General features: G+C 43.0%; 1 protein-coding gene across 6 annotated transcripts; it reads right to left on the reverse strand.

Annotated features, from left to right (window-relative positions):
• Positions 1-6074: 6074 nt before the first annotated feature.
• SMIM11 (small integral membrane protein 11) lies at positions 6075-21142 on the reverse strand. 6 transcript variants are annotated; one of them, XM_073361455.1, is made up of 7 exons: positions 21087-21142; positions 19914-19976; positions 19360-19458; positions 18247-18344; positions 15791-15902; positions 10234-10414; positions 6075-6262 (listed from the first exon to the last, which is right to left on the reverse strand). In XM_073361455.1, the coding sequence occupies exons 5-6, from the start codon at positions 15809-15811 to the stop codon at positions 10247-10249; spliced, it is 189 nt and encodes a 62-aa protein (XP_073217556.1). In that variant the 5' UTR covers positions 15812-15902; positions 18247-18344; positions 19360-19458; positions 19914-19976; positions 21087-21142; the 3' UTR covers positions 6075-6262; positions 10234-10246. The 6 variants fall into 6 exon arrangements, with proteins under 6 accessions (XP_073217556.1, XP_073217564.1, XP_073217569.1 ...); XM_073361463.1 differs by lacking the exon at positions 19360-19458; XM_073361468.1 differs by lacking the exon at positions 19360-19458 and having other exon boundaries at positions 18247-18363.
• Positions 21143-22927: the final 1785 nt, after the last annotated feature.

Genomic DNA, 22927 nt, shown 5'->3' on the forward strand with positions numbered 1-22927 from the left:
TGATTAATCCTTTTTTGAATCCTACTAAGCTCTCAGACTCAATATCTTGTGGCAATGAGTTGCATGGGTTAAGTACGACTTGTTTAAAGGAGTATTTCTTCATATCAAAATTAACTGGTGTTGCCTTTTCCATTTCAATGTTCCATTTCAATGTTCCCTTGTTGTTATAAATAAGTGTGCATGATTTGCCCTCTTTACACTATTCATTATTTTGTATACTTCTCCCATGTGCCTCTTACACAGAAAATGACAAAACTTCACAACTTAAAGAAAACATTTGGATCTCATGATGCTTGCCATTTTTATTCTAATGGCTTGATTGATGCACTGAAAATCCAAAGTACTTTTTCCATGTGTGGAAACTACATAATATATTATAGAAATTAGAGGTGGAAAAGTAAATTAGTTAATTAGGAAATCTAGTCCATTCCCTGGGGGATGAGGGTGGAGTCAGAGCAGTATCATTTCCCTACAGTATATTTTCTAGTAACGTGTGAATATATGCTTCAAAGTGTGTCTTTTCTCAGCTTTGTGTTCAATTACTATAAACTGCTGCTCTTTTTAGGGGTGGGAGGGTGGAAGGGGAAGTGACAGTGACAGGCTAAATGCTGTAAATGGGAATGGCCCAAGTATGAGTATATGTTACTGAAGGAGTAGAAAAGGTATGAGAGGAAAAGCTTTTATTGTTCCAATACCATGGGCCTGATTCTGATTTTGCACTGGTGTGAATGAGAAGTAGTTCGTCTCAAGTCAGTGGAGTTAAGTTGGTGTGAAAACACCCTGAGAAGAGAATCTGACCCAGTGTGTCTTTTGAGTGATGAAGGACAATAATTGCTTAGCCAGCACAGTATTCATTATTTCATTAACAAACTGGATGATATACAGCACATTTTTGGAATGTCTTTCTTGACCTTTAAACAATAATACTACACTATACACAAGAATAAAACTATCTGATCTGGGTTAGCCCAGGGTAAATCCAGAATAAATCCATTGCATTACTCTGGATTTACTATGGCAGAAATAAGATCAGAATCTGAACCAAACACAAGAACAAAACAAAGTGCTGGATTGCTTCACCAACACAGCAACTCCCTACTGAGCTTATGTGCCTCCCCTTTGCATAGTTGTGTTTTTCTTTATGGACAGATTAAGACACCTTTTACTCACATTGAGCCGTCCCCCCTGAAGTCAATGGGACTAGCTGCAGAGTCAGGCACTACTCAGTGTGAGTAAAGGCCCTTTATAAGCAAGAGAGAAACTTCCCCTATCGCATGAGATTCTTCATTATTGTCATCAGTCTCAGAAATAAGACCTTCCTACTCAAGCGATTTGTGTCATAGTAACACAGTAACTTTTAAAAGTTTAACACAGGCAGGAGCTTATCCATTGTGACACTGCACCCCATATGTTTTATAGAAATATGCTAATGAGTGTGAACATAATATAACTGAAATATGCTTCATGCAAAAGGTCTCTTGTAAGGTATCATTACAAAGCTTATAATCTACTGAGTGTGTTCATCCTATTTGTATGAATGTATCATTCTTGTATCTGAAACTAGGAATATGAAATATTCTACATAGAGTAGAATTCAAATACTGTACATTCAAATATACAGTAGGGGTCCTACTGTAATGATGCAAAGTCTGGGCCATTAATCGTGGTTTAGAATCTTGATGGCTCCCATTGACTAGGACAATTGGTTGTAGATGGTTTATTTACCTGCAAGCCTTCCTGTGGACGTGTGGGTAATGAAGAATAAGGTCTTACAGAGACATGTGATCATGTCACCTGAACTGGAATCCATCTTAAACCTGGTGCTTTTCCATTTAGAAGGAGGGGTGGGGATCCAGAGAGACAAAAGATTCACACCTTGTGCCAAAGCTATAAAAGGGGGTGGAACAGAACAAAGGGGGCTGCAGACATGAGAAAACCCCTACTTACCACCTGAGCTGGAACTAACAAGAACTGTACCGGGGAAAGGATTGGAAAGGAGTCTAGTCTGTGAAAGAAGCTTATTGGAACATCTCTGAGGGTAAGATTTACCTGTATTCAGTTTCTTAATGTATTAGGCTTAGACTTGCGTGTTTTTGCTTTATTTTGCTTGGTGACTTACTTTGTTCTGCCTTTATTACTTGAAACCACTTAAATCCTACTTTTTATACTTTTGTTTATTAATGAACCCAGAGTAAGAGATTAATACCTGGGGGAGCAAACAGCTGTGCATATCTCTCTATCAGTGTTATAGAGAGCAGACAATTTATGAGTTTACCCTGTATAAGCTTTATACAGAGTAAAACAGATTTATTTGGGGTTAGGATCCCATTGGGAGTGTCTGGGTGCAGGAGACAGGAGTGCTTGCTGAGCTGTTTTCAGTTAAGTCTGCAGCTTTGGGGGTGTGGGTCAGACCCTGGGTCTGTGTTGCAGCAGGCTAGTGTGTCTGGCTCAACAAGACAGGGTTCCGGAGTCCGAGGCCATCAGAGAAAACGGGCTAAGAGGTAGTTTCAGCACATCAGGTGACAGTCCCAAGGGGATCTCTGTGACCCAACCTGTCACATCCACCTTAAGTTCTTTTGCACAACTGAGGGAAATTGCAACCTATTCTCTACAGGATGTTGCAATCCTTTAAGATGATGAAAAACCACATAGCTAATATAGCTCTTTGGGACAGCACCTAGCACAATGGGGTCCTGGTCCATGACTAGAGCTCCCTAGGCAGTACAGTAATAAAAATAATACATAATAATATAGTTCTGACTGGGCTGGTAATTTAGAATGACAAGCATTTTCTATGACTAACCATTTTTAATAATAGGATATTAACAAATAACATGCACCCAATTCCCAGCAGAGGGCATTTAAACTAGCATGGATGAGTGTAATACATTCTTTGTATGGTTTTAAGTTGCTGTGATTTCTGTATAGTCTCACTAGTACCAGCCCTTGTAGTACTGTATAGTCCAATACATTTGATCATGACCTATTATCAAAGCATATATCTTAATTCCTGTCCCCATCTCTATTTGCACGATTAAACTACACAAGTAGGATAAAGTAATTCAAGTAACTCTGAATAAAGGTTAGAGGTCAGATGAGAGGCGGATGCGAATTCTAATATTGATGAAAGAGCCATAGCAGGTGCCCAAGGCAAGCAGGAATGCAAATAGCTTGAAATTACATACTATCTCACTGGCTAATTGGTTCTGAAGTGGAAACACTTTTTCAAGGAGCAGCCTCTCAATGAAAACTTTATTTGCTCCAGTTCATGGAGCAGGCATGCAATGACTAGATCAATACCAAATTTCCTAGCCCTTTGTTTAACAATATGCCCAAGTACTTCATGCATGGAAGTTTAGTAGGACATTAGGGCAGAATTGGGAGAAAGGGGAGTGGCTCACATTTTTACCTATTAATTTTAAGCCCATTTTGTTTTTCACAATTACTTTTGGGCATTAGAATCTAGCTCCTGGATAGTCTGCCTGGGTTTAAGCTCTTTTATGTTAAGAACAAGTGAGAGTGATGTAAACTACATGCAAACATAAGAAATAGAAATACATTTCCAGTTTTCTCCAGCAATAGGACAGCACTAGATTTTTTGTAGGAGGTTGTCATAAATATAAAGGAAAGGGTAAACCTCTTTAAAATCCCTCCTGGCCAGAGGAAAAATCCTCTCACCTGTAAAGGGTTAAGAAGCCAAAGGTAACCTCGCTGGCACCTGACCAAATTGACCAATGAGGAGACAAGATACTTTCAAAAGCTGGGAGGAGGGAGAAAAACAAAGGGTCTGTGTCTGTCTGTGTGATGCTTTTGCCGGGGACAGAACAGGAATGGAGTCTTAGAACTTAAAAAGAAAAGGAGTACTTGTGGCACCTTAGAGACTAACCAATTTATTTGAGCATAAGCTTTTGTGAGCTACAGCTCACTTCATCGATGAAGTGGGCTGTAGCTCACGAAAGCTTATGCTCAAATAAATTGGTTAGTCTCTAAGGTGCCACAAGTACTCCTTTTCTTTTTGCGAATACAGACTAACACGGCTGTTACTCTGAAACCTATCTTAGAACTTAGTAAGTAATCTAGCTAGGTATATGTTAGATTATAATTTCTTTAAATGGCTGAGAAAATAGCTGTGCTGAATAGAATGAATATTCCTGTCTGTGTGTCTTTTTTGTAATTTAAAGTTTTGCCTAGAGGGATTCTCTATGTTTTGAATCTAATTACCCTGTAAGGTATTTACCATCCTGATTTTACAGAGGTGATTCTTTTTTACTTCTATTAAAAGTCTTCTTGTAAGAAAACTGAATGCTTTTTCATTGTTCTAAGATCCAAGGATTTGGGTCTGTGGTCACCTGTAAAAATCCTCACCAATTTGCACAGGTGACCATTGATAGGTTGGGGCCCCACAAATTCTAATGCCAGCCTCAGTTGCTTTGTGCACTAAGCAAGTTTTCTCCCCCCCACCCCTTTTTTTTTTTTTCTAAAGTAGGCCCATATTTTGCTGACTCTGCAGGGGGGGCAACTGTTTTGAGGGAGGAGGTGCCATTTTGTTACATAATCATGGTTCAGGGTAGAGACCCACACTCCAACACAGTCAAATGATTGCTATCCTAAGCGTGTTTAAAAATCTGCTCTTGGACTGCACCCATGTATGCCACTTCCTAGAGTGGGGGTCATTTTAGCTACAGGACTCTAAAAATCAGGGAAGATCATGAAGATATGGCCTAGATATGTTGGCATATCAGCTCTGATACATTCAGTCATTAGCTGACAAAGCATGACATCCTCTTGAAGCCAGTGGACTTCCATGTGCTTTCTCTGAAGGGTTGGGCCTTACAGTTCGATTAAATATCATTTGTGTGTGTGCTTTTCCCCCCGACAGTGTAGCAGAATGGAACTGAATGCTGTGGAGTCATTAAAGGAGACTGCACTCCATGTTCATACATGCACATGATCCAGAGGCAGACATGGAAACTGTTGCAATTCACTGTGGTTGCCACATGATGGCCCCAGGCAGTACCTAAATATTCCATGGACAGGCTTGTCAGCTGAAAACTATTGGAGACTCACGGTGCAAGATGCAGGAGTTCTGTACCACCACAGATGCTTTCACCTTTCCACACCTTCTCAGTTTCTGTCCCTAGTACATGTATAAGTTTTACAAAACATGGATTGTCAGAGACTATTACTGACGTAGCTAGCTAGACTGCTAAGTTTTTATAAAAAGTCATCACAGTTAATAGTAGACGATGTAATTTTGTGCTACTGAAACCCACCAGGTATCTTGCCCCAGAGCTGCACCTGTGACATGAGCAGTTAACAAATCAATGCCCACAATTTCTACACAGTCTCCAAAAGCTAGAATTGCTTGTTTGATTTCACCAGGTACCACAATTCTGCAGTCGCAGAAAGAGGGTGGCAGTGAGCCACTGTTTGGTCACCTCTTACACTACACAGAGGCCCGAAACGTGACCTCAGAGCCACAGGCCTGATTTTTCCCTCAAATATCAGACACAAAGGTGAAACTTTGAGAAGTTATAAGCCACTGACAAATGACTCTTTATAATGGAAATACTGAGGCAGCTGTAACTATTGGCATCTCTAAGTGTTCTCTGCGTAGCAAAATAATGCAAGAGAGACCTCCAACTCCTCAGAAGAGCAGAAACTGCCAAGTTTTAATAGTTCTGGTTTGATTTGTGCTATTATTATTATTATTATTACTACAGTACAGCACTGTGTGCACTAGGCGCTGCATGTAGGGTAGATCTAGGAAGACACACGGATATTGTCCCTAACAGCCTACACCCTGGATTGGTTATTCTGGGTCCAGGGGCGGGACTAGGCATGCCCTAGGCTCTCCTCTGCAGCTGGTGCTGGTTGCCTTGAGAAAGGAGCAAGGAGAGTCTGGGGCTTTCTATTATCTGCCTCCTGCTATCTCCACCAGCTTGAGGCACCTGTGATGGATTTCCTAGTTAGAAGTGATTGTTTTTCTGCACTCCACAGCTGATTTTAAGAACAGCCTCTTTTACAGCACCTGCCTTAGGTGCAGCATTTCTGACAAGCAGAGACCCAGCCCGTTCCTACTGTGGAACCTTTATTGTATAAATAGAGGATGGGTATTCTTATTACATGTATAAAAAGTCAATATGCAGTTTAAATGAATGCTGCTCGGGGACGGTTTATTTCTTTGACACATCGTTCCATCTAAGGGAAGTCTTCACCCTCCCGGGAAAGGTATCCACATGAGCAGGAAATGTCAGGAAATCTGCAGAGAAAAAACAATGATAAAATTAGTGAGAACAGCAAATGTGCTATGCTTACAACATATGGTCTAAATCAGGGTTTCTCAACCTGTGGGTTGGGCCCCAACATTGGGTCGCCAGAATGTTTCAAAGGGTCACGTGGCAGCTCCTGTGGCTCCTGTCCCACAGGGCTGGCTGGGCTCGCCTCCTTGTTCCAGGCACTGCAGCCTCTGGGGTCCCAGCGCCACTCAGGTTTGGCCCAACTGTCATGACGAGGGGAGTCTAAGTCGGCCAAATTTGAGTGAGTGGCACTGCAACCCATGAGCCAGGTCACAACTCCACTCACACAAAAGTTGGTCCGGTCAGGGGAGCGGGGCCAAACCTGAGTGGTGCTACAACTCCGGAGTTTGCAATGCCCAGACGCAAGAGCCGAGCCCAGTCAGCCCCACAGCACAGAAGCTGCCACTATGGGATGAGTGCCAGGCAGGATCCACCTGAAACCACCTCAGGGCAGGGTCAGAACCAGGGCAGGGCAAGAGGGGCAGCTGCCCAGGGCTGGCTTAGGCCAGTAATGCCAGGTGGGGCTCGGTGGGGTCAACCCCACGCAGCAGGGCTCAGGGATGGCACACCAAATCCACCCCCAATGAACCTCAACAGACCACCAGGCTGTCTGGGTTGGGGCGGGGGGGGGGGAACCAAATATCTGGGGAGGCACGTGACCTCCCAACACGTCACCTCTGGTAGGGGGCGTAAATATGCTTGCTTGCCCTGGGCACTAAAATGCCTAGTTACAGCTCTGCCCCAGACCCTCTACCCTCAGAGTATTTACTGGGTTGTGACAGGCCATAAACATTTACAAATGCGTGCTGAGCCCAAATAGGTTGAGAACCACTGTTCTAAATCAGCTTTCCCATGTGGAAAGCCATGGCCAAACACAAAGCTCTGCAGCCTTAACACTATGTGGATTGCACAAAGCGGTGTGGAGAAAGTGAATAGGGAAGTGTTATTTACCCCTTCATGTAACACAAGCACCAGGCGTCACCCAATGAAATTAATAGACAGCAAGTTTAACACTAACATTTGGAAGTACTTTTCACACAACACACTGTCAACCTGTGGAACTCATTGCCAGGGGAGGTTGTGAAGGCTAAAAGGATAACTACGTTCAAAAAAAGAATTAAGATCAGTTCATGGAGGATAGGTCCATCAATGGCCATTAGCCAAGATGGTCAGGGACGCAACCCCATGCTCTGAGTATCCCTAAGCCCCTGACTGCCAGAAGCTGGCACTAGAAAACGGGATGGATCACTCAGTAACTACTACCCTCTTCTGTTCTCTGAAGCATCTGGCACCAGCCACTGTCAGAAGACAGGATACTGGGCTAGAGGGACCATTGGTCTGACCTAGTATGGCCATTCTGATGTTCTTGTGTTAGAACATCCTTTGGGTTGGAGGGTTCCTTCCGCTGCCACCATTCCCCATGTAAACAAAGAAGAAATTGATCCTCCAGTTCATGAGTGTCCCAATAGCTGTGAGGAGATCCTGAGGATTTGGGGCCATCTTTGGATAGCCAAGGTATTCTTGTGGAGGCCCATCTCCTCAGTACTCCCTGGACCTCCCCATGCTTCATGGCAGCATGGCTCTCTCAGAGGGTAACATCAGGGAAGGGCTCCACATGAAACCGAACACCAGGCAGAAGCAGGGATGCAACTACTTTGGTTTAGCCTCTCTCTCCAGCAGAATTTTTATTACTTGTTAAACATGCAAAACATTCTCACTGCTGTACAGTGCCAAGTGGAGGACCTGCTCCCTGCTCCAGTGTTCACAGTCTAAGATGACAGGCAATATAAATGAGAAAACGCATCAGGACCAAATTATGCCTTTTGGGGGGAAAATCTCCAACACTGGCAGGTATAACTTTTGTGCCAAGAATGCTTCTGGCCCGAATTCTACTGGCCGGGCCAGCGACGGCACACAGGCAGGGTAGGTTTTGCTGCTGTTGTAAAAGTAGCGGAGTGCTACTGACCATAGTCTGAACACTAGCTAATGGAGGGTCAGGGTATAGCCCTTAGGCAGGAAACCATGTTCCCTTGCAAATTCAGGCCACAGTGACAGCCAGACTTTCCCACACCTCCCTAGTGCTGTGTCCCAGTGGCTTGAATGGTGGGAGAGGACTCCTGAACACTTCTCCTCCCACATATACACCAGCCCTGGATATTTATTTTTGAAACCTTATCCCTAGCCTAGTAGAATTTTAATAAAACAGTCACTGAAACATGATAGAGAAAGAGAATAGTTCTTCCCTATCTTTCTAGTTCATAAATTAGTGCTTCCCAGACGCCAAATCAAAGGACGATACACGGAAGAAATTCAAAACATTTTCCTCTGTATCTTCCTGTCTCAGCTAACAATGATCCTCCCTGTGGTGCATGGCGTGATGCTGCCATGCTGTTGACTGGATATTTGGAACACAGGGAGCTGCCATTTTGGTGTTTAGATTCACATGCAGAATCATACTGAATGAATGTGTCTCATGGCAACTTTTCTCTCTGCCCTTTGCTGTTTTCCTTAGGCCTTGTCTACAGCTTGCACCAGTTTAGTTGAACAGGTTTAGTTAAATCATTGCAAACTCCTGTGCGGAAATTCTTATTTCGGTTTAAGAATAGAATGTATTTCCATTTGCCTTAAACCTGTTCCTAATCAGCTTGGGCCAAACTGCAATAAGTCTGGTTTAAACTGAAATAGGAGTGTCTATGGAGCCTTGTGCACCAGTTAACTAAGTCAGTTTAAAATCACAGCTGAAGCTTCACCTAAAGTGGTGAAGCAACTTGGCATATAGACAACCACTGCATTCTCACAACTTATTCTTAGGGTCATATTCTGCCACCAACTTTTATGCATAACTCCCATTCACCCAAGAAGGAGTTTTGGAAGAAGAATAATGGTGACAGGACTTGGGCCCAAATTGCTAACACTTTTAAAAATTGAAATTGATTTCTTACATGGGGTGAACCTTAATTTAAAAAATGCAACAGGAGTTCTGCTAATAACAACACTTTGTAAATGTAAAGAAGTAAAGCACTATGGAAGTCATATTATCCCTATTTTACTGATACAGAAACTAAGGCACAGAGCAAGACAGTGACTTGTCCAAAGTCACATAGCGAACAAGTGGCAGAGCAGAGAATAGCACCCCTGTCTCTTGATCCCCCCTGCAGTCTAGTGATTAGAGCAGAAGACACTCTTCTTGGTACCACATCCCAGATGGTGTACATTATACTGGCACGACTATACTTCTCCATGCTATGGGCACTATCAGTTGCTGAGCGTGCTCAGCTCTCTCTCAAGCCAGTCAGAGGCAAGGGTATGCAAGACCTTTAAGCACCGAGCACTGCTCACAGCTCCCAAAATGGGGCCCATTTATACCAGTAAAGTGCATAGCCTGTTGTATAGTGAAACTTGCATGATATATCCACCTCGGAGAACTCCTTGCGACATGGTTTTGCTCTTCCAGCTAAAGCACTTTCGTCCTGTAACATACTTAAACTATGTGAGAGATTTAAGTTTTCTTTAAAGTCTTAGATTTTTTTTAAAAGGTCAGACGGGACCATTAGCTCATCCAGTTACCCCTGTGTTGAGCCCAATTTAAACTTGTCTTCTGGTGCTCAGATCCCATAGGTGCTGAGGATGGTCTAAAAGCTTAGGTAGATACATAGCAGAAAGAGAATCTCGTACAAAGATCTCTTAAAGGTCATGCACAACAATGTGACTTTTCTGGTGATCATTGTGTCAGTGGTAGAGGATTGAACCACTTAGCGTACATGCATGTGCTGAAGTAACACAGGAAATATTTTTGTTTGACTACAGGATAAGTGGTGATGAGCAAGATAACACTTGAATCCAGCTAGATCAGAACCAAAACATCATAATGAGCTATAACAGTATACTGCCCTCCTGCTGTTATCACACACCAGTTGAGCCAGTAATTCTATACCTTGTAAGATTCTTCAATCTTCCTTCTTCTCTGCTTCCTTTTTCAGCTTTGCCTCATGTTCTTTTTTCATTTTTTGTTCAAGTTTTTTACTCTGGTATATTTTTGCTCCAGCAAATGCCAAGCAAAGAATTAATGTTTTAGCTGCCAAAATGTACATCAGCAGTGGAAAATTCTCCAAAGCCTGAAATAGAAAACAATATATTTCAACAGAGTTTCTACAACACTTGAGCAACTGTGACATTTAAAGCACATCTATGGCATACTATAGACCTTCCCTTTGGAAGCTGTATTATTCAAGACTTTGTTCATGCTATGGCAATGCAGTGCATGCAGTCTTCCCATGGGAAATCTCTGGCCATCTGGATCAGAGTTCAGGTGCAGACTGAAAAATATTTCCCTCAATTCATCTCAATTTGTAAATGAATTCGCTTTGCCCGTATTCACACCTCCTTCTAGGTTTGCTTTTCTGTGAATTAGTTTACTGGCAAGATGGTTTGCTTAAAGGGCAAATTTTAAGTGAATGTTGCAAGAGATTTGCAGAAAGCAAACTTTGAGTGGTAACTGTGAGGATTCACCTGATTCCTACACTAGTCTCAGACATTAGGCATTATCAAAGTTGCTTTCCTGGGCACTGCTGAAGATTTTTGGCCTTCCTAGAAGTTTATGTACTTAGTTTTGCCATTGACTTCAATGGAGTTAGGAATTCACCCCAGGTTTCTGAAGAATCATCAGCCGGAAAAGGGGGATTACGATGGATGATAACTCTAGAACCGTTAAATATCAAAACTCCTCCTGGCACCACATTGCTTGAGTTACACAACAGCCCAAATGTGCTCCTCTTACAGCCTCTTACATGGCAGCCTGCTAGCCATGCTGATGACCACCTTACCTGGACCTGATATCAGGTAGCTACAGAATAATATCAAAGATGAGCTCATCAGGCAATGGTAATACTGGCTCTAGACCAAGATCTTTATGTACTGGTTTGTTGCAGTTGCAGGATAGAAACAAATCAAGGAATTGCACAAGGTATTCATGTATGAGACCAAAAGAGCCAGAGCTGAGTCAAGAATTGTAGCTTAGGAGCTGTAAGCCAATGACTGATAAATCACAGACACCATCTTCCTCTGAAATAAAGACACAGTCTTGGATGGTGACCAGACCCCACTAATACTGGGGGTTTGCGAGGGCTGTAATTGGCTCTTGTTCCCTCAAAGCCATGATCTTGAAGGCATGTAGCAGTGGCTGCCAGGCTCTGTGTAACATCGATCCATAAAGGTGATCTGTTGAGACAGTCATCCAGACACAAGGAGATGTGTATTCCTTTCTCTCAAGGGGGAGGGGAGGGGAAGGAGGGAGGGAGGGAGGAATGACACTGGTTTTTGTGAATATCTGTGCAGACGTCAAAGTCCAAAAAGGGAGTGCTGCATATTGAAAAAAAGCATGTCATCCATTCAGGGCACAGAAATACACCATGTGACTGGGTGCAGAGACCAGATAACCCGAATTCATTCCATCTCTGGCCCACACAGAGCTCCAGGGAGAGGCCATAAAAGCAGCTGATCCAGAAACAGGAAGTTGTAGGTTCCCTGGGATAAGGCTGTTTTTGTCGCCCAGGGATGGGTAATAAATGCTGATCTGTGGAATCCCTGTGTTCCATACAGATTTTTTTTTGGTTAACTGCTTTTCTGTGAGTAAAATACAGAGTTCTGCATGGAAAAAAAAATCCAATTGGCTCATCCCCAATTTTTGTGTTGAGTTGCAGTGACCTCTGTGTCCAGCCAAAAGAGCTCAGACATTTCATAATGAATATTTCACAATGTGCTGCTTGTGAATAAGCTTCAGGCCACACATCAGTCACAAAAGCTATCTGGCCAATCATTCTGAGTAATGGCTGAATCTGAGAAAACAGATCTGTTTGCAGACAATTTGCACACAGAAAAACTTCCAGAATAAACTGATGAAGTGAGCTGTAGCTCACGAAAGCTTATACTCTAATAAATTTGTTAGTCTCTAAGGTGCCACAAGTACTCCTTTTCTTTTTGCAAATACAGACTAACACGGCTGCTACTCTGAAACCTGTCAGTAAACTATTTGTTATTTATTCTTAACCAAGCTCTAGTCACCCTCACAAGTTAATCAGGTGATAAATATCCATTACAGTGTGGTGTGAAGGGTTCGCTGGGGTCCTGCCTACACTGAAAAAGCTGAGAACGGTTGTTAGCTATGCGTGCTGAACTTAATTGCAAGTGCAGACAAAGGGAAACTATGTTCCGCACCCTTTAGTAATCTATACCTTATTCCCTGATAACCAGAAACTTCTTCGCTTAAACTCTGTACCATTTCTTTTATTTTAACATTATTGTAATAAAATTATTAAAATTACCGACGTTCTCAGTAAATGGGTAGTTTTTCTAATGTAAGCAGGGCATAGGTGGGTGGGAGGATCTCTGCTCAATTCAGGATAGAAGATATTTGCTAATGTCTCTGATATTGACCAATATTAAATTCTTCAGAGGAAAACAAACCAAGGCCAAGATCCTGCAAAGGTTACGCATATGCTCAGCTTTAAGCACATATTTGCATTTCTGAGGCCTAATTCTTGTTAATATTCATCCATATGACTTAGCGTTACCAATTCCCACAATTTTATAATGAGGCTCGCACTAGCTGGTGTTTTACTTAAAGCGCCAGCTCCTGGAATCAGGTCTCAGCTGTCATTTAGAACGTTCTAGCTGTCACGGCTGCAGAAGACAGCTTGAAAAAGTGACCCCCTAAAAGCTCAAAAGCCGGAAAGCAAATAAGACCCCACATTTATTTATATACTAAATCTCATGGGGGCAGTTTTGTGGCCTGACTCATGATTTTGAATGCTTGGGGTTGGTGATGCTTCACAAACTTTTCCACATTATAAAGATTTGATACTATAAGAGATGTGTGTGGAAAATCTAAGTGCAAAAACTGCATAATAAAGAACTTTAAAACACACTGGCAGAGGATCGGGCAACGCGTAATGGAGCTTTCAGTATCAGAAATGCACTGTAGATGCTAGAATTTCACCTCATGCTGTTTCAAAGAGCCAGCTGGCCTAATTCCCCACCTGAAAGCAGTGCAAAGTAACTTGATAGTCAAACCTTTCACTTACTATAACTACTAGTATGCTGTAACTCAGTTTCGCCAATATTAGAATACATAATGCAAATAAAACCCCCTATGTTATCACTCCATTACAGTTGTCAATTTAAAATATAGATATCAGGAAATGCTCAAGTTTAGGAGTGCTGATTTGTCCACATTGCACAGACTTTATACGAAATTATACTAGATCCATCTACAGCTGCAGCCCAGGGTCCTAATTTTGCAAAGAACTTCATCACAATTTGTAGGGGTTGTGCTGTCTTTCAACCATATCTATGTAATCTCAGGAAGCACAGCTACAAGGCTTCTTGGTAGCACTGCTGCTTCGATTAATATCATTTACACATGAAAACTGTTAGTACACAAGGTGGCAGGGAGTATCTATGTGTGTGTGGGGAGCTATCCCTATATCAGTTCATAAGCCAAAGTCATTCATGGTGTAACCTGTTGCACCAGGAATGAATAGAGTAACACCAGAGATGAGAAAATACTACCTGCCCCGTTGAATTTATAGCCTAGGTATTGGAAAGGACTCATAAGATAGACAAAATGGACAAACGTGGTGGGGTGGATGGGAATATGGGGCAAGCAAACAGAACTGAGTGGAAAAATTTAAGTCCCAGCTGACCTATTACCTAGCCAATGCTAATCAGGAGTGACTGGTAGGCATCACAGCAGGGGTAGGTTTTAAGGAGGAATTTAAAAGAGGATAAGTTACAGCTTTACAAATAAAAGAAAAGAAGGACTTGTGGCACCTTGGAGACTAACCAATTTATTTGAGCATAAGCTTTTGTGAGCTACAGCTCACTTCATCGGATGCATTCAGTGGAAAATACAGTGGGGAGATTTATATACACAGAGAACATGAAACAATGGGTTTTACCATACACCCTGTAACGAGAGTTTCAGAGTAGCAGCCGTGTTAGTCTGTATTCGCAAAAAGAAAAGGAGTACTTGTGGCATCTTAGAGACTAACAAATTTATTTGAGTATGAATGATCAGGTAAGGTGAGCTATTACCAGCAGGAGAGTGGGGGGGTTGGGGGGGAACGTTTTGTCGTGATAATCAAGATGAGCCATTTCCAGCAGTTGACAAGAACATCTGAGGAACAGTCGGGGGCGGGAGGATAAACATGGGGAGATAGTTTTACTTTGTGTAATGACCCATCCACTCCCAGTCTTTATTCAAGCCTAAGTTAATTGTATCCAGTTTGCAAATTAATTCCAATTCAGCAGTCTCTCGTTGGAGTCTGTTTTTGAAGTTTTTTTGTTGAAGAATTGCCACTTTTAGGTCTTTTAATTGAGTGACCAAAGAGATTGAAGTGTTCTCCGACTGGTTTTTGAATGTTATAATTCTTGACATCTGATTTGTGACCATTTATTCTTTTATGTAGAGACTGTCCGAGGGGCATGGCAGAGGGGCATTCCTGGCACGTGATGGCATATATCACATTGGTAGATGTGCAGGTGAACGAGCCTCTGATAGTGTGGCTGATGTGATTAGGCCCTATGATGGTGTCCCCTGAATAGATATGTGGACACAGTTGGCAACGGGCTTTGTTGCAAGGATAGGTTCCTGGGTTAGTGGTTCTGTTGTGTCGTTGCTGGTGAGTTATGTCGATGAGGAGTCTCCAAGCCAAATAAAACTATAAGATTTATTGGAGCTGCTTTCCCCCGCCCCATGTTACTCAAATGAAGATAAGACTAGAATAAAGTAAATGACAACTCTCTGGCAGCTCATTATTCCTGAAAGAGCAGAGCACTGTACACCTGCTAAGGGGGATTAGGATGCCCTTATGCATACCTCTAGGTGTACTAGCAAAGCCAATATTCTCATATGCCCCAAATGCCAGTTAGCTATAACCTCAGGTGATTTCTTACTTCCCATCCAGACAGGACCAAAATACCAAGAAGCTGCTCGTGCATTTAATTAAAACCTTCCCCATCTCAAGAAAGTCATTGTGTCTGGTGTGCTGCTGACTAAGTGGTACATCTGTACCAGGGATACCAAACAGCAACATGGGGATGAATGGTATAGACAACACAGCAACTGTGCTACAGCACAGCCTTGAAAGGGGACTAGACAGAAAGGAAGAAAAGCAGAGCCAAATGCCATGTGGAGTGTGTGTATGGAGAAGCAAGACAGCGTCTGTCTATAGTACTCTGAGGCCCACAGCAAAGTCCTCACTCATAGGCACACAGCAAAGTCAACTTGCAAGGCACTGAATATATACGGTAGGATATATATTATTAAGTCTCCAGATTCCATGGGGAGAGAGCTGCAGTTAATCCCCTTAAACCTGAACATGGTGCTTACGCCAAACAAAGACACACACTCTGACACAACATCCCCAGCTCTAGCTTAACATGCTCCTCTTTAACATCCCCACCCCAGGCTTTAACAACAAAAGTCTCCTCACCCGCCAATTAAATTCCACCATCTTGGATCTCTGACGATGTCACGGATCGCACCACAGTCTAAGCCCAGCAACGTTTGTCAGATTTATAAGAAACTGGTGGAGGCGGAGTCATCTGAGGAAATAAAAATAAAGAAAGAAATGAGCCAATCTCTCCGCATTTGACACGTCCTTGCTGCACATCTCTGACAACCACACCGAGCCTACTGCTACGATACACTCAGAACGTTCAGTAACCACTTCGCAGGGAGCGGATTATTTTGTAGCTGGTTGAGTGACACGTACAACGGCCATTGGGAGCCTTACACAGAGCTGAAGGTTGACAGGCCTGGAACAGGTGTCATGTGTTTGCATGGTGGAGGCCCAGCCCTTCCAGACACAGCAAATCCCTGCAGCTGTTCAACTATAAATGCAATGCTGGCTCATTTGAGAAGCATGACATGTGTGCAAATGGAGTATCCCCATGAGATGTTTTAGGGAAACAAGCCCACCAAAACCAAGGCTGTGGTTTTAATCCCACAGGCCCTGCTCAGAGCTTGAATCCCCAGTGCTACGATTCCTCTTGTTTTTAGCATCATCTGGGGAAAGTGAAAATATGCTTCTGGATTTTGAAAAAAACACTGTACATAAGTCCTCCTACGACAAACACAATAAAACAGCTGAAAGTCAAACTCACTGTCAGTGATCCCCTAGGGCGCTTGCTGTAGCTTCTGGCACTGAGATCTCCAGCTGAGGAATGCTTGAGGAGCCTCAAGTGGCCATAAGGCAGCTGCATAGGGATGAGATTCTGCACATGTTCTACCCGTCCCTGAGCTGTTTCCCTATGTGTGCCCCATGTTTACATAACAGCAGACTCACTGTGTGATCTGCAGAATGGGGACTACATCTTAGCCACTTACAGTTATGGTGGGCTTATTGCTATTGTTCGTATAGCTCTGCTTTTCTGATCCTCCTCTGAGTAAGATAGAAGAGTCAAGTGAGTGGTCTTAAGGCTCTTGCAGCACTTAACTATCTCACCATGGGCAGGGAGCTGTGTGCCCATAAGACAGACCCCAGACTGCCTGCAGTACAGCTCAGGCTCTTGGGGAAAATGCGTTTGTTTGCTATGTCTGAGCCCTTCTTTCATTCACTTTTGATCAGGAAATGCAGTTTTAATTAGGCCCAATATCTGAGGAGCGTAACTCGTACAAAGTGGCACAAAAGCATAACCTACCTACAGGGAAGCATTTGGAATGGTGCAAATGGATCAATGAATCCATGCGTGAAAAGGAAGGAAGAAGCTGATGAGCTACTTTCCTCTCATAAAGAAAAGGAGTACTTGTGGCACCTGAGAGACTAACAAATTTATTTGAGCATAAGCTTTCGTGAGCTACAGCATGCATACATCCGATGAAGTGGGCTGTAGCTCACGAAAGCTTATGCTCAAATAAATTTGTTAGTCTCTCAGGTGCCACAAGTCCTCCTTTTATTTTGCAGATACAGACTAACACGGCTGCTACTCTGAAACCTTTCTTCTCATAGCGTCTTCAATCATAGAGAAGTACTCATTCCTTGGGCACTGAATGGACTAGCCTGTCTGTGACTATCTATAAGCCTTATGGGAACTGACATTTGTGGCATTCTCTTCATAACTTCTACTTTTGCCAAAGCATTATAGCAGGTGTGATCTAACAAGCCACTAGTGGTTTACTTCCTGCAAAAAGGAATATTAAGCAGATATTTACTTCAAAATTGTAATGACCATGAGATTTATCAGCTCTTGGGATCTTTATCCCTTGGGATAGTAGGTCTTGACACTGAAATCAGTTGTGGGAGCAGAATTCTCAATACATGGTTTGGATTCAAACCTGGGTGACTCAATTTTTAGGTACCTATAGGATTGAGGCGCCTACAGGGAGGTATCCAGCTCTGAAAGTGTTGGCCAGAATCCTTTTAAATCAAACAGATCTCCATCATGACCATGAATTGCTTTAAGTATAACAGCTCAATTTTAGAATGTTCCTGAAAAAAACTCTGAAGAGGGGATGTGTTTAGAGGTTCAAAACCTGTAGTCACCTCTAATGAGTCAATCAGGAAGCAAAGATTTGGTTATCGCTGGCTATTGAGGGAATTAGTTTTTCTTTTGGTGTTTCGGGGGGGGGGGTGGCGGTTGGAGGGGGAGGAGATTGGTGAATTATAAAATTATGCCACATAATACTTTTGTAATGCATAAAGTCTATAGAGATGTAGGCCTGATTCTCCACACACTGGTGTAAATCAGGAGTAACTCCACTGAAGTCACAAATAGGGTAAGTGGGAATGAAATCAGGCCCTTTTTTGTGTACTGTGGGATTTTAATTAAGAATCAGAACTCTCGGTGAGAGCTCCTACCTCCTGCCATCTCTCCTACTTACAGTATCAGCTTTACTCACTGTTGTGAACTGGCTTGGAAGCCACCTTTATATATCAGTGTTGCATACCCATGCTTTGATGTCCCCAACATCCAGTAGCCCCACTTAATCCTGCTTTAGACCTCTTGGTTCTCCTGCTTCCTCATCTTGACCCAGGCCTGGTAAATCTTGGCAGAAGAAAAAAGCCTGGATGTATATGTATGAAAGGCAGGATTGATTCTTCATAGTTTAATAGAAACATTTATTAGCATTGACATCACTGGTTTAAAAATAAAAAAGCTCACACATTGTACTCTCAAGGTTATGCTATCTTAAAGGGAGGCAGGCAAATAAACAATCCGAAGTTTCATGTTTGCTTTTTCAAAGGCAGATAAGGCAAAGATAGGAGTTTAGAAACATCTACACTCGGCTGTTATTTGTTCCCCTGAAAATGTATATTCTCTTAATAAATACAAGGGTAATGGAAAGGAGACCCAGCTCAGTGCAAAGGAGGTCACCTTCACTCGCCGTCACGACTTCCAAGGAGATCTTGCGGTTAAGTCACGTGAGCGACTGAGTGACAGGTGACCTGAGCTCTACTCTGAGCATAGGCACAGACTTCCAGGGCTCAATTCACCACTGACTTGCACATCGCATAGTCATCTAGCCCGCGCAAATGTGAGTAAAATGACCACCACCATAGTAGCACCTCACAATCTTTAACATGTTTATCCTCACAACACCTCTGTAAGGCAGAGCAGTGCCATTATCCTGATTTTATGGATGGGGAAACTGAGGCACAATGACTCAAAGTAGAGAGCAGGGAAGTGAACCCAGGACTTTCAAGGCCTAGGCTGCTGTTTTAACCACTGGATCATCCTTCCTCTCTACCTCTGCTCCCAAACCATAATCCTCCACTCACTCAGTCTTGCATCAGCTGTGCATACCTGTAAGTGACTAGACACAGTGCAAGGTAGTGGAGAATGAGGCCTCTTATGCGATGTTGGCTGGAAAACTCCTGTGGCCTACTGATACCTTTGTTTACCAAGCAGTGAAACGGGGCTCATAATACTGTTCTACCTGGCAGGGGTGTTGTGAGCCTTAATTAACGTGTATAAAGCGCTATGAGATGAAAGGCAGCATACAAGGGCAAAATAGAATTTATTTGATTGCACCTACTGTAAGGTGATGGCAGACTCTAACCTGCGCTAAAAGAATGTGTATCCTCCTTCCATTTGGACAGAAACCACGTTTTCTTCTGCCGACCATCTCTCCCCATCTTGCTGATCTCACTGGCTTCCCCTCGTTCATATATTTAAAGAGACCATCAATACATGTTACAGCATGCCATTACTCAGAGAAACAATCACAGGGCTTCACTTGCTGATGCTACACTGTGTGTCAGGCTGGGCTCTCTGAGAATGGGACCAAGATACCCCAGCGTGGCTCTACAAAGCCAGACCAAAAGCCAGTGTGTGACACGGCAGAAGAGAATCTGATCCTGGACTGCCACTCCCACAATTCTTCAAAACTCAACAGCACATGTGATACAGGATGAAATCATTCAGGGCCAGGCGGATCCAGATACTTGTATAGCTCAAACATAGTGGCCCAGATTCTATTATAGGCTATGCTGGCATAAGTCAAAAGTTGCTCAATTGAGGCCAGCGAAGTTACTCTGGGTTCAAACCAGTGTAGCTAAGAGCAGTGCGTTAAAGGAATAACAAAAATATACAATACCACTGAGTTCTTCATACCTGGAGTTGTAGAGAGCAGATGTATTAACAGCCCCTCCAACAGAGCCTCACATACTCCATACTCTGGAAATTAAACATGGAGCAAAGGGAAATTTAAAGGGACAGTGTCAGATTTAAAATCATATTACAAATGCCTGCAGCACCTCAGATTGTTAACCCCCAGGTCCAAGCACAGCACTTTAGTCACCTGCCAGACTGCTTTTAGATCAGAGGGGTTTCTGAGATGCCACCACCACCGCTGCACTCACTACCAGCCAACCACCTGCTGCTGCTGCTTCTTCCACCTGCATGCCTCCCTCTTATCACCCCCCAATATCCATTCCTTCCCACTTGCTGGCACCCCTCGGCACCCTGCCTGGCTTTCTGCTGCCAGCTACCCACCACGCCCCAGTGCTTGTCCCCTACCCATCCACTGCTTGATTGTGCTGCCTTCCCCTGTCATTGTTACTTGGGCCCTGCTACCTCTGCTCCCCCCTGCCCCCAACTCTACTCTTCACCCCCAAACAAGTCACTTCCCAATGGAAGTCCTCTCCCAGCTGTCACCTACACTGTACCTGAACTGCACACACAGCTCAGGAAACGGAAATAATTTTTTCAACACAGTAATTTTCACTCTCTTTCTGCAATTCATTTACTTCACTCAGCTGAGACAGAGAAACTAAACATAAGTGAAATCGACTAGCCCAGTGCCAATTTTATTTTCAGGTTCTCATACCCAAAAGCTCTGCATCAGTGCTTGGGTTCCAGCACTCCAGGGGATGCTCACATGCAGTCAAATACGTTTTTACTGAATTTGAAAATCATATCAAACCACTTTAATGAGCGGGGGGGGGGGGGTTCCTTACAAAATGTGGGGCTCAAAATGTCCAACAAGCGTCCAATAAAGTTGCTGAGATGGACTGGGGAAATGGACATAGCCCAGAAAAAGACAGAGAGCCTAATTTTGAACTGCCTTGCACATGCATGTAAGGTGTTTCTATTCTGAACTGAAAGCAATGCCAACACAAGATGCAAACCAACAGGGAATCAGGCCCAGAAACGCAACTTTATCTGAAACTCACTTTGTTTAAAGTTTGCATTTTGTGCTGAAAGTCTAGCTCTTACAGATACCCCTAGATCACGGATTCATTTTAAAAATAAGACCTCCCCAAAGAGAACAAACGGATACAGTACCTTGCAGCAGGCAACCATTACACACAGAGGGGAAGTGGAAACAAACTACAAATACCAGAAGTCTTACAGCTGGCAAACTACAGCTCCCAGCATACCACAGTGATATCTAGCTGTTAACCCTTTTTTCCGCTATACCTCCATAAAACAAACGTGCACAATGCACGTTTTGGCACACTTAACACCATGTATATTATTAACAGTGATAATGTGGAATTTTTCCTTTTAGAATGACACCTGGTAGAACACGTGGACAGCTTGTTCTACAGGTGTTGAAAAGAAGAAATCCAGAGTTAAAGTACCCACAACATCCCACATTCATAGGTGCCTATGCACCGTCTGTGTAAGGTAGATACATGCTTTTGACACGAATCTGTGCTAGCTGACCTTTAAACCCTATACACTATGGCAGTTTGACCATTAGCTGCAGACAATCTTAACTAAGATCTGCGTTGGAACTAACCTGTACCTGGTAGTTCAGGTTGAAGTGCTATACCCATCTCATCACCTTATCTGTCCCTGAAACACAAGACAAGGCACCCCTCTCCCCGCCCCCAAATAGTGATCTAGATACTTCTATGGTCCCCACCACTTTTATGTCTGAGGACCTCTTACTCATTAACAGACATCATCCTTACAAACACCGCTCCAAGGTAGGGAAGTGCTATTCCCACTTTATACGTGGGGAACTGAAGCATAGAACAGATTAATTTGCCCAAGCTCACAAAAGAAGACTGTGGGTGAGCAGGGAACAGAATCAAGTTTTCTGAATCCTAGTCTAGTGTTCCAGCTGCTTGATCATCTCTCCTAGCCTTGGGCTAATGGGAGCCAGAGAGAGTCACCCAGTTATGCACTGCCTGTTTTCTTTTCTAAGAAGGTCCTAAGATACCATGACCAGGAACACAGGAAACCAGGAAATGTGGGCAGTTTGCTTCTTTTTAAAGAATGTTTTCAAAGAATTGCTCTGATACAATTTTATACATGTTATTGGTTTAAGTAAATGCGGGCCAGATGCTTAACAAGTGTAAATCGGCACAACTCCTGTGAAGTCAATACAGCTGAGGAGCAATAAAGCTAAAGTCACCTTACAGTAGCTGAGGATCTCACCCAGATAGTGCATTTGTCCCTCCATGTTTGAAGAGTTCATGCAAGGCAGATAATCTCTATAGTTTCAATGTCCAACCTAAATGAATTACATGCAAAAAAACTGCAACACTCCTTCGGTTTGAATAGCAAATGGTGTTGGTTTGCCATGTAGCCCTACATGACATATTATGTCTTATTTATATTTATATATTATTATTATTTTCAATACATGATTTTCGACCTGACAGCATTCCTTGAATAGCACAAGTATTGTCTTTCTAGTTCACCCCTGCTGGACTCTGATGTATTTTTGTTATTCCAGACACACATAGCTGCTCACTGTAAAATGGCAGCTAAATGGAAACAGAAGGCCTTAAGCAAAGTAACCTGGATAGAAATAGAACAGGACTTTCTAGTGATGGAAAAATTAATGCCTAAACTGTGAATTTCTCAAGAGATTTTCATGTCCTGTGGTTATCCTTTTCCATGTGTGTGCAATGAAACCATGCTCAGCTCACAGACCAAAGCCCTGGCAAAAGTTTAGGGACAAATTCTGCTCACAGTCTCACCTATGTAAATCAGTGAAGTACATGAAGTTACTGTGGTCTTACACTGGTGTGCCTGAGCAGAATTTGGTCCTGACTATTTTGTGTCTTAGTGTCACAGGCCATAGTAAGGGGGACCTGTTGCTGCAGCACCTCAGGAGTCATGCAGAGAATGAACTGTGGTGCTGGGAGCCTCAATCCCCTCCTTGCTCC

This window comes from Lepidochelys kempii, chromosome 1 (genome assembly GCF_965140285.1).
Source record: "Lepidochelys kempii isolate rLepKem1 chromosome 1, rLepKem1.hap1, whole genome shotgun sequence".
NCBI classification, from domain to species: Eukaryota; Metazoa; Chordata; order Testudines; family Cheloniidae; genus Lepidochelys; species Lepidochelys kempii.

What these genes read in the sequence shown, in the direction of transcription:
- SMIM11 (XM_073361473.1), bottom strand. Translation starts at nt 15,811, where the DNA reads ATGGTGGAATTTAATTGGCGG. An exon ending in TGGTGGAATTTAATTGGCGG is followed by an intron (nt 10,415 to 15,790) that starts GTGAGGAGACTT and finishes TTTCTATTTCAG; the next exon opens with GCTTTGGAGAATTTTCCACT.